The sequence below is a fragment of the Engystomops pustulosus genome, chromosome 9 (genome assembly GCF_040894005.1).
Source record: "Engystomops pustulosus chromosome 9, aEngPut4.maternal, whole genome shotgun sequence".
NCBI classification, from domain to species: domain Eukaryota; kingdom Metazoa; phylum Chordata; class Amphibia; order Anura; family Leptodactylidae; genus Engystomops; species Engystomops pustulosus.
Window position 1 is genome coordinate 42667446 of NC_092419.1, and position 13296 is coordinate 42680741.

The window sequence follows — 13296 nt, forward strand, 5'->3', positions numbered from 1 at the left end:
GTTTTTTCGTCGGGATGCCCGAAAATTCCGAATTACCCCAGGTTTTTGGCGCACGCGCTCGGATTGTGGTGCATTGGCGCACACAACGGAAATCAGGGGTGTGGCCATCGGAAAACCCGACGGATTCGGAAAAACCGCCATATTTTTAAAAAAAAATGTGTTGCTCGACACGCACTTACCTGCACCCAGGATAGCTTGTGAACTCCAGTGAACTCCGACGGAATTCAGCGCAGCAGCGACACCTAGTGGACATCTGGCGCACTACCTTAGTGAATCGCCGGAAGACCAGAATCAGTGCCGGAGAACCCGCCGCTGGATCGCGAATTCATAAATGTGTTTTGCCATGGAGCATGGCATTTGCAGTGTAATACAGTATCAGTGTAGGATTTCTGGTTTCGGTTGCCTCCAGAATGGCTGTGGAAATCCTGGGTAGATTCCTTAGCCGTGTACGGGTACAGATTGCCCAAGCCTTCCAACAGCTAGTAGCAGGTTCCTATAGAGCCCTAGTAACTATCTGACTACCTTCTCTGAGCTAAGAATTGCTTCCCTGAGATCCTCATGAAATCAGAGTTATAAACTTGCAGGAGAGGAGGGGCGGGGAGGGGTGGCCTAATGTCATGTGACCAGGGTGACATCAACACAGGTCCTCTTAACATTAGCAAACTGCCCCATGCCCATATCTGACCACATAAGAAATCACAGCATGCCTGCATAAACGTATATTTCTCTCCCTGCAGACTGCTGTGTTTTCATGTGATATGATATGCTATGATTTCATGAGATATATCCTTGGTGTACAGTTTTCTAACCCAGTAGCCCAATACCTGGCAGCATTACAAATTCCCTTTTCAATTTTGAGGCATTATACAAAAAAAATATAAATCCCACCAATAGCAGTGTCAGAACATGAACCTGGCCCTACCCTACTGCTTAAAGGACATTTATCACCAGATCAAGGATTGTAAACCAAGCACACTGACATGCTGGTGCTCCCTTTGGCAGGATCTGCTGTTCGTTTAGCTTCTTATGCCCTGATTTTTAAGAAAAAAAAGGCTTTTAAAATTATGAGCCTGAGGGGCTCCAGGCTCCATAGTTGGAGAACTCGTTCTTCCTGACCCTATGGGCATTTTATACATACAGTGACAAATATATAGCAAGAGGCATGAAGAGCTCTGCTGCAGCCTCTCATTGTATATCCATCCTCCTCTGACAATGCATGTAGACAGAAAGCTCAGTCCCAGAATAATTCCATTTCAATTATTTTTCGATAAATCACAGCAGCTCTGCAGACACCTGCCAGATAGAACCAACCAAAGCCCCATTAATTCAACATGAGCTCTGACAAGAGAAAATGATTCCAGGAAAATCAATTGGAATTAAGCTCTTGTATATAATCCATTGGAAAGTACTGGAGACTGAGGTATAGGAATGGCATTGCTGTCATTAATCAGGTCATTTGTGTTCTATAGGATGTAATAAGGTTATAAATGTGCTGAATACAATAGTCATTTGCAACATGACTTCAGAAATCACTTTATCACAACCTCTTTACCCAGACGTAATGACAGCAATATTGTTGATATAAAAAATTTTTGGCATCTTCAAAGAAGAAGACAGGTCAAGATTGTGGTCACATTTTTCCAAACAGCAAACCACAAGTGACATATAGGGGAACACTGAGGGTCCGTCGGACGCATTTCTGTTCGGTTTCCCGAATATTTGCCCTGAATTGCTCTGGGGTTTTGGCGCACGTGATCGGTTTTTGCTGCATTGGCGCCGGCTTTCATGCGACACAAATCGGGGGCGTGGCCGTTGCACAACCCGACTGATTCGGACAAACCACGTAATTTAATAAATCAATTTGTGTCGCAAGATCAGCACTCACATGCAGCGGGAAGAAGATGGTGAACTCCAGCGGACCTGAGCGGGGAAGCGACACATGCATGATCTTAGTGAATCGCGGCAGCTCCGGATCCTCGCTGGACATTCCTGATTGGCGGACACAACGGAACGGGTAAGTAAATGTGCCCCATAGCATTGCTGAAGCTGTGCTGCACAAGTATGGACAGGAGTGGCGCTGTTTCTATGCCTAAGGCTGATGGCACACGTGGCATTTTGAATGCGTTTTTAGCCCGTTTTTAAGCAGTCTTTCAAAAATGCATGCGTTTTGAGAAAAACATGCATTTTTTTGAAAATGCATCAGTTTTTGACAGGTTTGACCAATTATCTTAATTGAAACTGGTCAAAAAGGCATGCATTTTTCAAAAGCACATGTGGTTTTTGACGGACTGCTTTAAAATGGGCCAAAAACGCGTTAAAAACGCCACGTGTTCCATCACCCTTAAATTACTTTCCTCATGTCTGTACTATTGTAGTTTGTAATAAACTACAGGCTTATACTCATGTATAAGCCAAGTTTTTCAGCACAAAAAATGTGCTGAAAAACGTCCCCTCGGCTTATACACGAGTCACAAGTTAAAATACAACACTTAAAAAATAATAAACTTATATACTCACCCTCAGGTGGCCCCGATCTGCAGCGGTGCTCCCCAGATGTCCGCGCGGGTCCTCATCTGTTCATTGCGCTGGGCGCCGGGAGAGAGCAATGGCGGCGCCCAGCGCGATGTACAGGGGTCGGCGCGGGAGCCAGAAGAGGACCCGCGCGGACATCGGGGGAGCAGCGCTGCAGGTCGGGGCCACCGGAGGGTGAGTATATAAGTTTTTTTTTTTTTTTTAAGGCTGGGCAGCGCTATGTACTACTGGGGGCAGGCTGGGAAGCGCTATATACTACTGGGGGCAGGCTGGGCAGTGCTGTAAACTACTGGGGGCAGGCTGGGCAGTGCTGTAAACTACTGGGGGCAGGCTGGGCAGCGCTGTATACTACTGGGGGCAGGCTGGGAAGCGCTATATACTACTGGGGGCAGGCTGGGCAGTGCTGTAAACTACTGGGGGCAGGCTGGGCAGCGCTGTATACTACTGGGGGCAGGCTGGGCAGCACTGTAAACTACTGGGGGCAGGCTGGGCAGCGCTGTATACTACTGGGGGCAGGCTGGGCAGTGCTGTATACTACTGGGGGCAGGCTGGGCAGCGCTGTATACTACTGGTGGCAGGCTGGGCAGCGCTGTATACTACTGGTGGCAGGCTGGGCAGTGCTGTATACTACTGGGGGCTGGCTGGGCAGTGCTGTATACTACTGGGGGCTGGCTGAGCAGTGCTGTATACTACTGGGGGCAGGCTGGGCAGTGCTGTATACACCTGGGGGCAGGCTGGGAAGCGCTATATACTACTGGGGGCAGGCTGGGCAGCGCTGTATACTACTGGGGGCAGGCTGGGCAGCGCTGTATACTACTGGGGGCAGGCTGGGCAGTGCTGTATACTACCGGGGGCAGGCTGGGCAGCGCCGTATACTACTGGTGGCAGGCTGGGCAGTGCTGTATACTACTGGGGGCAGGCTGGGCAGCGCTGTATACTACTGGGGGCAGGCTGGGCAGCGCTGTATACTACTGGGGGCAGGCTGGGCAGTGCTGTATACTACCGGGGGCAGGCTGGGCAGCGCTGTATACTACTGGTGGCAGGCTGGGCAGTGCTGTATACTACTGGGGGCAGGCTGGGCAGTGCTATATACTACTGGGGGCAGTCTGGGCTGTGCTGTATACTACTGGGGGCAAGCTGGACAGTGCTGCATACTACTGGGGGCAAGCTGGGCAGTACTGTATACTACTGTAGGGCAAGCTGGGCAGTGCTGTATACTACTGGGGGCAGGCTGGGCAGTGCTGTATACTACTGGGGGCAAGCTGGGAAGTGCTGTATACTACTGGAGGGCAAGCTGGGCAGTGCTGTATACTACTGGGGGCAGGCTGGGCAGTGCTGTATACTATTGGGGGCAGGCTGTATACTACTGGGGGCAGGCTGTATACTACTGGGGGCAGGCTGGGGTGGCTGTATACTACTGGGGGCAGGCTGGGATGGCTGTATACTACTGGGGGCAGGCTGTATACTATAGGGGGCTGGCTGGCTATATACTGGGGAAGGGGGGGTCTGTGACCAATCCATTTCCCACCCTCGGCTTATACTCGAGTCAATAGGGTTTCCCAGTTTTTGGTGGTAAAATTAGGGGTCTCGGCTTATACTCGGGTCGGCTTATACTCGAGTATATACGGGTAGTTGTACCACCATGGCTTTGCCTAATGCCCCCCATGCCACCCCTTTGCTCTGAAGTGGCATGAGCAGTAGAATATGTGTGACAATTTATGGCACATAATTGACTTCGCCAGAATCATGCTACTTTTGGATATTAATAAGTAGTAAGTCTGTGCCAATCTGTTCATACTTGTATGCAAAGTTCTGCACACTTCTGACTTGATATAAGCCTCCAATATATTTATTAAGATGTAGCAGTGCGATTTTATATATTTGGTTATCCTATATATTATATTCTATGGGGGAGATTTATCAGGAGGTAGAACAGTTCTAGTTGCCCATGGAAACTAATCAGAGCTCTGGTTGCCAGAACAGTTCTGCTCTAAGAAACATATGATAAATCTCTACTTGTTTATCTGACGAGGCAGTGATGCGTTTGTCACTTTGTGACTGTGTATTTTTAAGGACTTGAATAATAACTTCCACTCTGCTGTATACTTGATAAGTTATGAGGTGGGTCCTGGTAGCAGAAGAGATTATGTAAAGCTCCCAACAAGGCCTATGTGTTTTTGCTATCCCCGTCCCATTGCATGTTATGTATTGGTATGCAGGGGTGTAACTTTAGGGGGTGCAGAGGTTGCGATCAGACCTGGGCCCAGGAGGTTTAGGGGGCCCTTATGGTGTCACTTACCCATATGAGAAGCCTAGTACTATAAACCATACATTATAGTCGGGGGCCTGGCACAGACTTTGCACTGGGGCCCATCAGCTTCTAGCTACGCCACTGATGATATGAGTCTTCTTTATACGCCTGTCACTTATTTTTTTCCCCTTTTTTGGCTACTAGTGATGCAATACGGGAAGGGAAAGTCCTGTTACTACAGGTTTCTAACCAAAGGCCAACAGTGGATCTGGCTACAGACGCATTACTACATCACCTACCATCAGTGGAACTCCAAACCAGAATTTATTGTCTGTACACACACTGTTGTTAGGTAAGTCCTATTATTACTGTAAAGTTTTTCAGCTTGACAACTAAACAACATAGAAGAAACTGATGCTGTGCCAAAACCTTGCAGCTGCTTGGCCTTGTGTTTTACTGCTTATTGAGTTCTGCCTTTTATTATTTTAGAAGTTTTGTAACTCAATAGGAAGAACTGACCAGGGGTGTACCCGGCAGCTATAGGACCCCCATAGCAAAGCTTATATTAACTCACAATTGTACAGTGCTACTTTTTTTGTTATAAAACCATTAAACTTTCAGATTTAGGGGATATGTGTCAAACCCTGTATGGGGTGAACCTTTAGAAAATATTTGTGCTAGTTGTAAAAAAGTTTTTTTTTAAAAAAAAGAAACAAGACTTTGAAAAAGGTGGTGAAAAATTAATGAATTAATGGAAAAATAGAAGTTAGTGTTTTGGGTTCTGGAGACCAGATACAATATGTGCCACAATTATTAAGAGTAGTATGTCTCTTATCTTTCGCCAGCAGGATTCTTACAAAGGCTACCATTTGAAATGTCAATATTAGAAAATCTGCCCCCAAGTTCCTACAGGCTCCAGCATCACAAAGGGGCGCTCAGTGATATTGCTATAATTAACCTCAATGGTAGCTGTAAAATCCTCTATGCAGTCCAGGTCAAGGACCAGGCATTTTTGGGCTCTAGGCAGACAAGCAAAATTGCACCTAGCCTCCGCATCTCTATGCACCTAGTGGTGGCTGCAGGTATTAATGGGAAACTGATACTAGGACCATTCTCACCACAAGCCCCATTGCAGTGGTGTAATCTGCTTCTACTGAAAGTAGCTGATCATTAGATCGGAGGGTGTCCGCCACCTGTTCCACCACTTACTCTATAGTGAGCAATATTTTAGTTTCGCAGAACAGTGATGTCACATACAATTTTTACGTAGCCTGGTTGGCAATATCAAGTAGAAACCACTACACTATGCACAGCAGTGTGCTTAGTAGGAAGTGCTACAGTCACCTCTCGCTACAGATCGCAGAACATCCCTTTAAAGGAAATCTACCATTTTGAAACACCCATCATTAGGCAAGCACACCTTTAGACAGTTATGCTATTGTTATGCAGGAGTAGGTACAGGTCTTGTATTGGGCAGAAACAGAGGTGTTTCGTCGGAAAATCGTTTTTTAAAATTATGCCCTGCCCGTCCTACCTTTCTCTCTCCCGAGAGCCAGTGACGTCACCGAACTCTCTGGATCTATAACGCAGCCGTGGTGAACTAAGCCGGAAGCATGGGTGTCAGTGTATAAAAGTGCATTATGCGCTGCTGTGCTAGAGCTTCCCAGAGCTCGGTGACGAGCATCAAGCACCCTGTGTTATGAACGCACTTGCGGCGGACAATCATTAGCATAATTTGATAAAAAAAAACTTTTTCTGACCTCCGTTCCAGCCCAATATAAGACCTGCACCTGCATCTGCATAACAACACCTGTCTAAGGGTGCATTCACACGATGCGTTGCGTCGTGCGTGGCGTTTTTGACACATTACACTGGCTTCAGCCTAAGGTTACATTGCGTTTCCACTGCATCTGCTAAAACGCAATGTAACCTTATCATGTAATTAAGGCTGAAGCCAGTGGAATGCGGCAAAAACGCAACGCAGGCGCAACTATTACTTATAGTCACATGCAATGTTCATTTAAGACATGCATATAAAAATCCGGCCCTTGTAAATCTCTCCAAGTACATAAAAAACCTGTGTGTATTTTTATGATAGTTATATCCATTTAAAAACATCCCCTGGTTTTGCATGTGCACATATCCCTCTACATGCTGCTTGTAGATACATGAACATGTGTATAGGGCAGCTTGCTTGCATATAGTGCCCTCTATGGGTCATAGTCAAGTGACTGCACCTAGGGAACTTTTAAGATCTGCAGTGATGTGGGGTTGTATTGTGTTAATATCGATTGATAGTAGTAAAGATATAAAGATATGTCTAAAATACACAGAATTCTTGGGGGGGGGGGGACATTACCTTCTAGAATAATCAATCATATTAATTAGATGCGTGTACATCACTTGATATATGCCATGCATCTTATAATGTCAATGTATTATATTACAGCTATGCTGAAGTCCGAGCAGAGAGGAGGAGAGACCTGGGCCTGGAGGAGTCTGCTCTGGAGATTGCAGACTCATCATTAAAGGTATCCTACACCTAGAAAAACTAATATAAGTTTATATATGGTTACTGTATGTGCAACGGTAATTCCTCTCTGTGTGCTTTGGTGATGTAACTAATTTCTAATGCAATGTAGCAATCATGAGTTCATCCTATGTCACTTGTATACCACCTTTTTGGAGTATTCACGCTCCAGCAAGTCTACTGAAACATACTTAGATGTTTAAAGGGCCCAACAGTGACCCAAGTTTAGGCCAGTTGAACCACAGAGAGGTGTGGGTGTTATAGCTGTAATATGGACTCTATAATGGGAGAATGTTTCAGAATGCCGCCCCCATAGAAGCTCAGTGGTTAGCACTACAGCCTTGCAGCGCTTCCATCCAGGTCAACATATACAGCGCGTTTGTATGTATTCTACATGTTTGTGTAGGTAGGTAGGTTGAATAGATTAGATTGTGCGCCCCCCATGGGGACAGGGGCTGATTTGGCAAGCTCTGTGCAGCGCTGTGGAATAAGTTGCTTTATAAGTAAAGGAATTATTATAGAAGCTGGGAACCACATCTCCAGCACAAATATCCTTCTGGATATACCAGACATCTCTGCATGAATTAAGTTTTTGATTGAATTAAAGTGGCTTTTGTTTTTTAAAGCAGATTCAGAACACCTACCTGGATATAAGACAATGTACAAATAACCAGGAGCCGAGCAGGGAAGGATTGTCCGTGTCATCACAAAGCTCCCGCAGATCGTCTCACACGGCTCTCTCAGACTCTGCTTGTACGTAGACTTCATCATTGCATCAAACATCTTGTTTTGGTCATTTTCATCATATGTATCAAAGAGTTTTATTGTTTTTGATAGATCTTAAACTCTATTCCCAGGGGAATGACAACACCATTGTTGCCTTTAGAATTCAGCCACACGTTCAGTTTTTCAGATGCAGTTCAATATATCATTGTGCATTAAGTAAACAATGCAATAAGACATAGACGTAAACCGGACAGGTATAGCTTAATCAGCATCAGCATGGAGTCAATGCTATGAGCTGGGCACTGCTGTCTCAATAGGGCCTGTATGTCCATAAATACAATGTTAAGTGAGTTTTTGATTGGATTCTGAGTGAGGGAGATTCTCCTGGGACTAAGGAGACTATCCCTGTTACACCCTGTTGATGGGTCCTATAAAACCCTATGGGGGTAATTTACTAAGGGCCCTAATCGATATTTTTCGTCAGGTTTCCCGAAAATTAGCGGTTTGCGGCGAATTGGCCCGGGTTTTTGGCGCACGCGATCAGATTGTGGCGCATCGGCGCCAGCATGCATGCGACGGAAAACGGGTGGTGTGGCCGTCGGAAAACCCGACAGATTCGGAAAAACCATGGTATTTAAAAAAAAAATAAAAATGTGTCGCTTGACACGCACTTACCTGCACCCAGAATAGGAAGGTGAACTCCGGCGGACTTCAGCGCAGCAGCGACACCTGGTGGACATGGGGTGCACTACCTTAGTGGATCGCCAGAAGACCCGAATCATCGACGGAGAACGCACTGCTGGATCGCGACAGGACCGGGTAAGTAAATCTGTCCCTATGTGCCTAAACAGCTTCTGTCCCTAATTTATTGACCCTGTTACGACACTAGCATGGTCAGAGTCCCAAATAAACAATTGCTAGTATATGCGGTCCCGACTTGGCATGTTTCGCCCTGTGGGCTCGTCAGGGGACACCACAAATAAACAGAGTAACGTTTCTTGTAGGGAGCTAAAGTGCTTTTAGATCTAGTCCTAATTGGACTGACCTTGTTATGGTGAGGCCAGTGGCCCTCAGTCCACGTTAGGACTAGACCTATTTTTAAAGTGGGGAGACCTGTTCTATAAATAATACTTTATAGTTAGGTGGTCTGGTCTAGATTTTACCTCTGGCAGTTTCTAGTTACTGTACATCACTAAAGTTCATGTTGTTCCAGATGTTACAAGTGCCTATAATCAGTTCATATTCTAAGAGCTTGTTGTCATCACTAAAATGGTTTTAGAAAATGTATGTGTATAAAGGGAAACTTAAAATAAAATCTGTATAATTTTTCACGGAATGTTCCTAACGCTATTATTGCACATATTTTAGCAACATCATCAATAAGACATACAGAAGCCAGTACTCCTTCTAGACACTCGATGACCTTGAGCCAGCAAGACATGCCCCAAATAAGGATGGCAGCCAGTGCAAACCAGGTAATTAACTCCCCCTCACTATATATACATATATATATATATATATATATATATATATATATATATATATATATATGCACCTAACATACTATATACTTACTATAACTATAATAGTGAGCTACAATTATTAGTATGCACTATAACATTGTTAACCATGTCTTTCTCTAGCCGGTAGTAACTCCTCAACCTCCAGCTGAACATATACCCCAGCACCATGTTGCGCCGCCGACTATCTCACCACAGCAGGCTATCTTGGTAAATATAAAGTCCAAATATGATCACACACTATAAGTTTACTTCTTGTCTGGATGATCTTCATTTTACATGATTGAAGATAAAACATTGGGCGCTACAATCAAATATCATTAAATTATCCATAACATATCATTTATATAAGGACCCGCTGGACCTCTGTGTGCTACCTCCATGATGCCTTCATGAGACCATATAACATATAGCGTGTCATATAGCACCCATATAGCAACTTTTCATCTGGTTCTACACATTATATTCAGTAATATGACGCTGAATGGAGACAGACTATTGACTTAATGAATGGTGCCATCAGCTATCGTCCCCCAAATTTTGACCATATATTAAACTAACATGCCATCTGGAGTAAACATGTAAAATATTTAAGTAATATTTCCAAACACTGCAACCCCACTGCAATTTCTCTATGTGAATAAAGATCTAGAGTATTGGCATAACCAACTGGTTATAAAAGGTCTAATATCCTCATGTCCCATAGAAGTTAATGGCGCATTGGTCATTAACACAAAGGACTTGGGGACACCCACACTCATGATCAGTGAAGGTCCTAGTGGGTAAACCCCCAACAATCATACATTAACCAACTATATCGTGGACCTTGAAGGTCCATGTAAAACACACTGATCATACAGACTGGAAGTAATTGTTTTACTCCATTATGTTTAGGCCTAGTTCACATCTCAGTTAGGTCTTCAGGTATTTCCTTCAGTTTTTTTCCGCCAAAACCAGGTGATGTCAAACACACAGAACATCATTTATACCTTGCCTCTCTAGAGTCACCGAAAAGATCTGCACCTGTTCTGTGTGTACAACCACTCCTAGATTTGGTTCAGAATAACTGATGCAAATAACTGAAGACCTAAAAGAGATGTGAAGATTTTTTGTATCCATGCAGTCAGTAACATCTTTCATCATGTTCTGCAGCCGGTGTGTCATTACCCCAGTCACCTAGGAATGGTGACCCAGCTGAAGGAACAACTGGAGGAGAGGACGCGGATATTACAGGCCGACATCAAAACGCAACAGCAGGAACTAGATGTCTTGAAAGAACAGCTCCAGCTGGTGCAGGACTCCAATTTACAGGTATCAAACATGACGTCCACTAAGTGCGAACCTTTCATAGCTATTAGTGATAATCCAGTTATCTCTTGAACAGGCTAAAATCTGGATTTCTATAAGAGTTGTGTCTCCCTGAAATTTAATCCGGTATTTATTAGGACTGGACACGAGTGCTTGTTTTCTTGTCCAGTCTTTTTTCTGTACATTCTTTGATAACAAATTCAGCAAAGATCAAAGAAGGATTTTTTTTTCGAAGCAATGATGTTTCATCTCCTTTCACTTATAGAATGGTAAATATGATGTCTTGACAGTACAGGACTACATCTAATGGTGAACATCTAAAAGAATTCACCAGATTTCAGATAAAAAAAAAACATGAACACAACATGAATACAACTATTTCTACACCCGTCCTGCCTACAATATGACAGCAATCTGTTATGTGTTATGTAATCACAGAACTTTCACTACTCTATATACAAGACCGTCTGAATGTTTGGGACATAACTGTTAGGACCCCAATAATCACAAGTTTTCAAGTGGTTCATCATTTTCCAATCAATTATTCATTATTCATTGCAGGATTCCTTGTAAAACACAATGCCAATTGCTATTAGACGGGCATCTTCCCCATTATTATAGTCTCTGTCAGCGCTACTTCTTGAGGTAGGACCAGGGCCAGCTCCAGGTTTAAGTAGGCCCCTGGATGATGGAGGGACAGAAGTTGCAGCATGCATATTACACCAAAAAAATCTTGGGTCGTAAACCCTGTGCCGCCCCCTTATATTCCCACACAGTATTAGTGCCCACAATCTCCCTCTCATAATGTACACCCCAATAATCTCCCCCCTCACCACTTAAATTGTAGCACCCTTGTATTGTGGCCCTCCTCCTCCCGTCACTGCTATTACTGAGTACAGCCTTGAGGCCGGTAGGTGGTATGACGTCATATGACGCCTGCTGGACTTTGCTGCAGCACTGTGATGATGCAGGGAGCCAAATTATATTCAACAGTTGAAGTCCCGAGACATCGATCCCGCCACCCTGAGTGGACCCCCCCAAAAGCTGCGGGCTCTGGCACTTGCCAGGGTAGCACTCTCTTTTTAAGTTTGTTTGTTACTATTCCAGCTCAGGATCACCTACCTGACAGTACAGCCACTACCTAACATATACTGTAAGGTGGTGAACATCATTGCTTACTCTGGAATTCTGGAGAAAGCATTAAAATTGCACTTAAATTAGTGGAGCTACAACTGGATAACACAATGGAGAGGTGAAAGGTCCTGCACACAAGTGCATGGTACTGACAAATTCCATAATACATCCCCTGGACAGTGAACAGCAAATTGGCTATGTAACAGTGCGAGGTAGGAATAACTATTTGGTAAATGTCTCTAATTTATGTGTTCTTGTTGTTTCTTTTTTATATGAAGATGTTTATGCAGCAACCAGTCCCAATGGGATTTAATAATGTGCAGCAGCCGGATGCGAGGAGGGTGTCACGCCAGTCTGCAGTGGTGGCCAGGCAAGGTCTGGAAATTGGGAAGAAATCTCAGTCAATGATAAATTCCAAACGCTTTTGTGGATCTCAGATATCCTCCACTCATCAGTTTGTCACACCGAATCAGGTAACTGATAACGTGACCTTCCATTGTCTCATTATTTATTTATGAGGCTTATTGTGGTGATGGAAACTCTTGCTGGAAACTGGCCAGTTATTACTGTATTAAAAAAGGCAACCTCAGTGTTTGCAATGATATTGAAGTGTATCTGCTACGTTTATAGATAGGTCTTTGAAGGGGTCTGTGACTTGAGCACTGATGGATATTACTGCAACTACAAATTAGACATTCTTCCGGTCACAATGCGACCATTTTACACTTGTAAGGGCGAAACGGTGACCTGTAGTTTCTCTGTAGGAGTTGTATCCATAGTATTTGGGGAGCCACACCTTAAGGTCACCCCCATACCTGCCATATTTTATGCAGGTTTATGATCCAAAGCATGTAATTTTATTTTTGTGGAAATCTGCCAATTTTGTCTGTGGAATTACCGCTGGATGTGCAGAAAGCCTTAAGGTATGTTTGGCATGAGGCTTTCCAACATAGATTTTGACCAACATGCCCATGAATCCAAACTGCAGCCACCCAAATATGGCCCCCAAAATATAGGGCATGTTGTTTCTTGATGTCAGTGGTAGACAGATTTTGCCACAGATATTTTCCAACAGAAATTCCCTGTGTGAACTAGCTCTAAGGCTAGGAGCGAGTGTGGACATTAGAGTTTAACTTCTTTAAGATGGTTACACATTTACATTATTGGACTATGTATATTGCCACTTTTCAATGGTATTCAGCTGCAGGACATGTTAAGTCCTATAAATTCTACTATAAGTGGATATAATGCTTTTATCATTGTTTAACCATCAAACATTTATATTTTGCATGAAA

General features: G+C 44.1%; 1 protein-coding gene across 4 annotated transcripts in view; it reads left to right on the plus strand.

The window, feature by feature from the left end:
* PASD1 (PAS domain containing repressor 1) overlaps positions 1-13296 on the plus strand; it is a 124231-nt gene that overhangs the window by 100669 nt on the left and 10266 nt on the right. For 3 of the 4 annotated variants that reach the window (XM_072125628.1, XM_072125629.1, XM_072125626.1), the window contains 7 exons: positions 4988-5135; positions 7233-7314; positions 7940-8066; positions 9408-9514; positions 9683-9769; positions 10712-10870; positions 12280-12474. In XM_072125628.1, the coding sequence (XP_071981729.1) occupies positions 4988-5135; positions 7233-7314; positions 7940-8066; positions 9408-9514; positions 9683-9769; positions 10712-10870; positions 12280-12474 (905 nt within the window). The remainder of the gene's footprint in view (positions 1-4987; positions 5136-7232; positions 7315-7939; positions 8067-9407; positions 9515-9682; positions 9770-10711; positions 10871-12279; positions 12475-13296) is intronic. The other variant, XM_072125627.1, reaches the window with a different exon arrangement.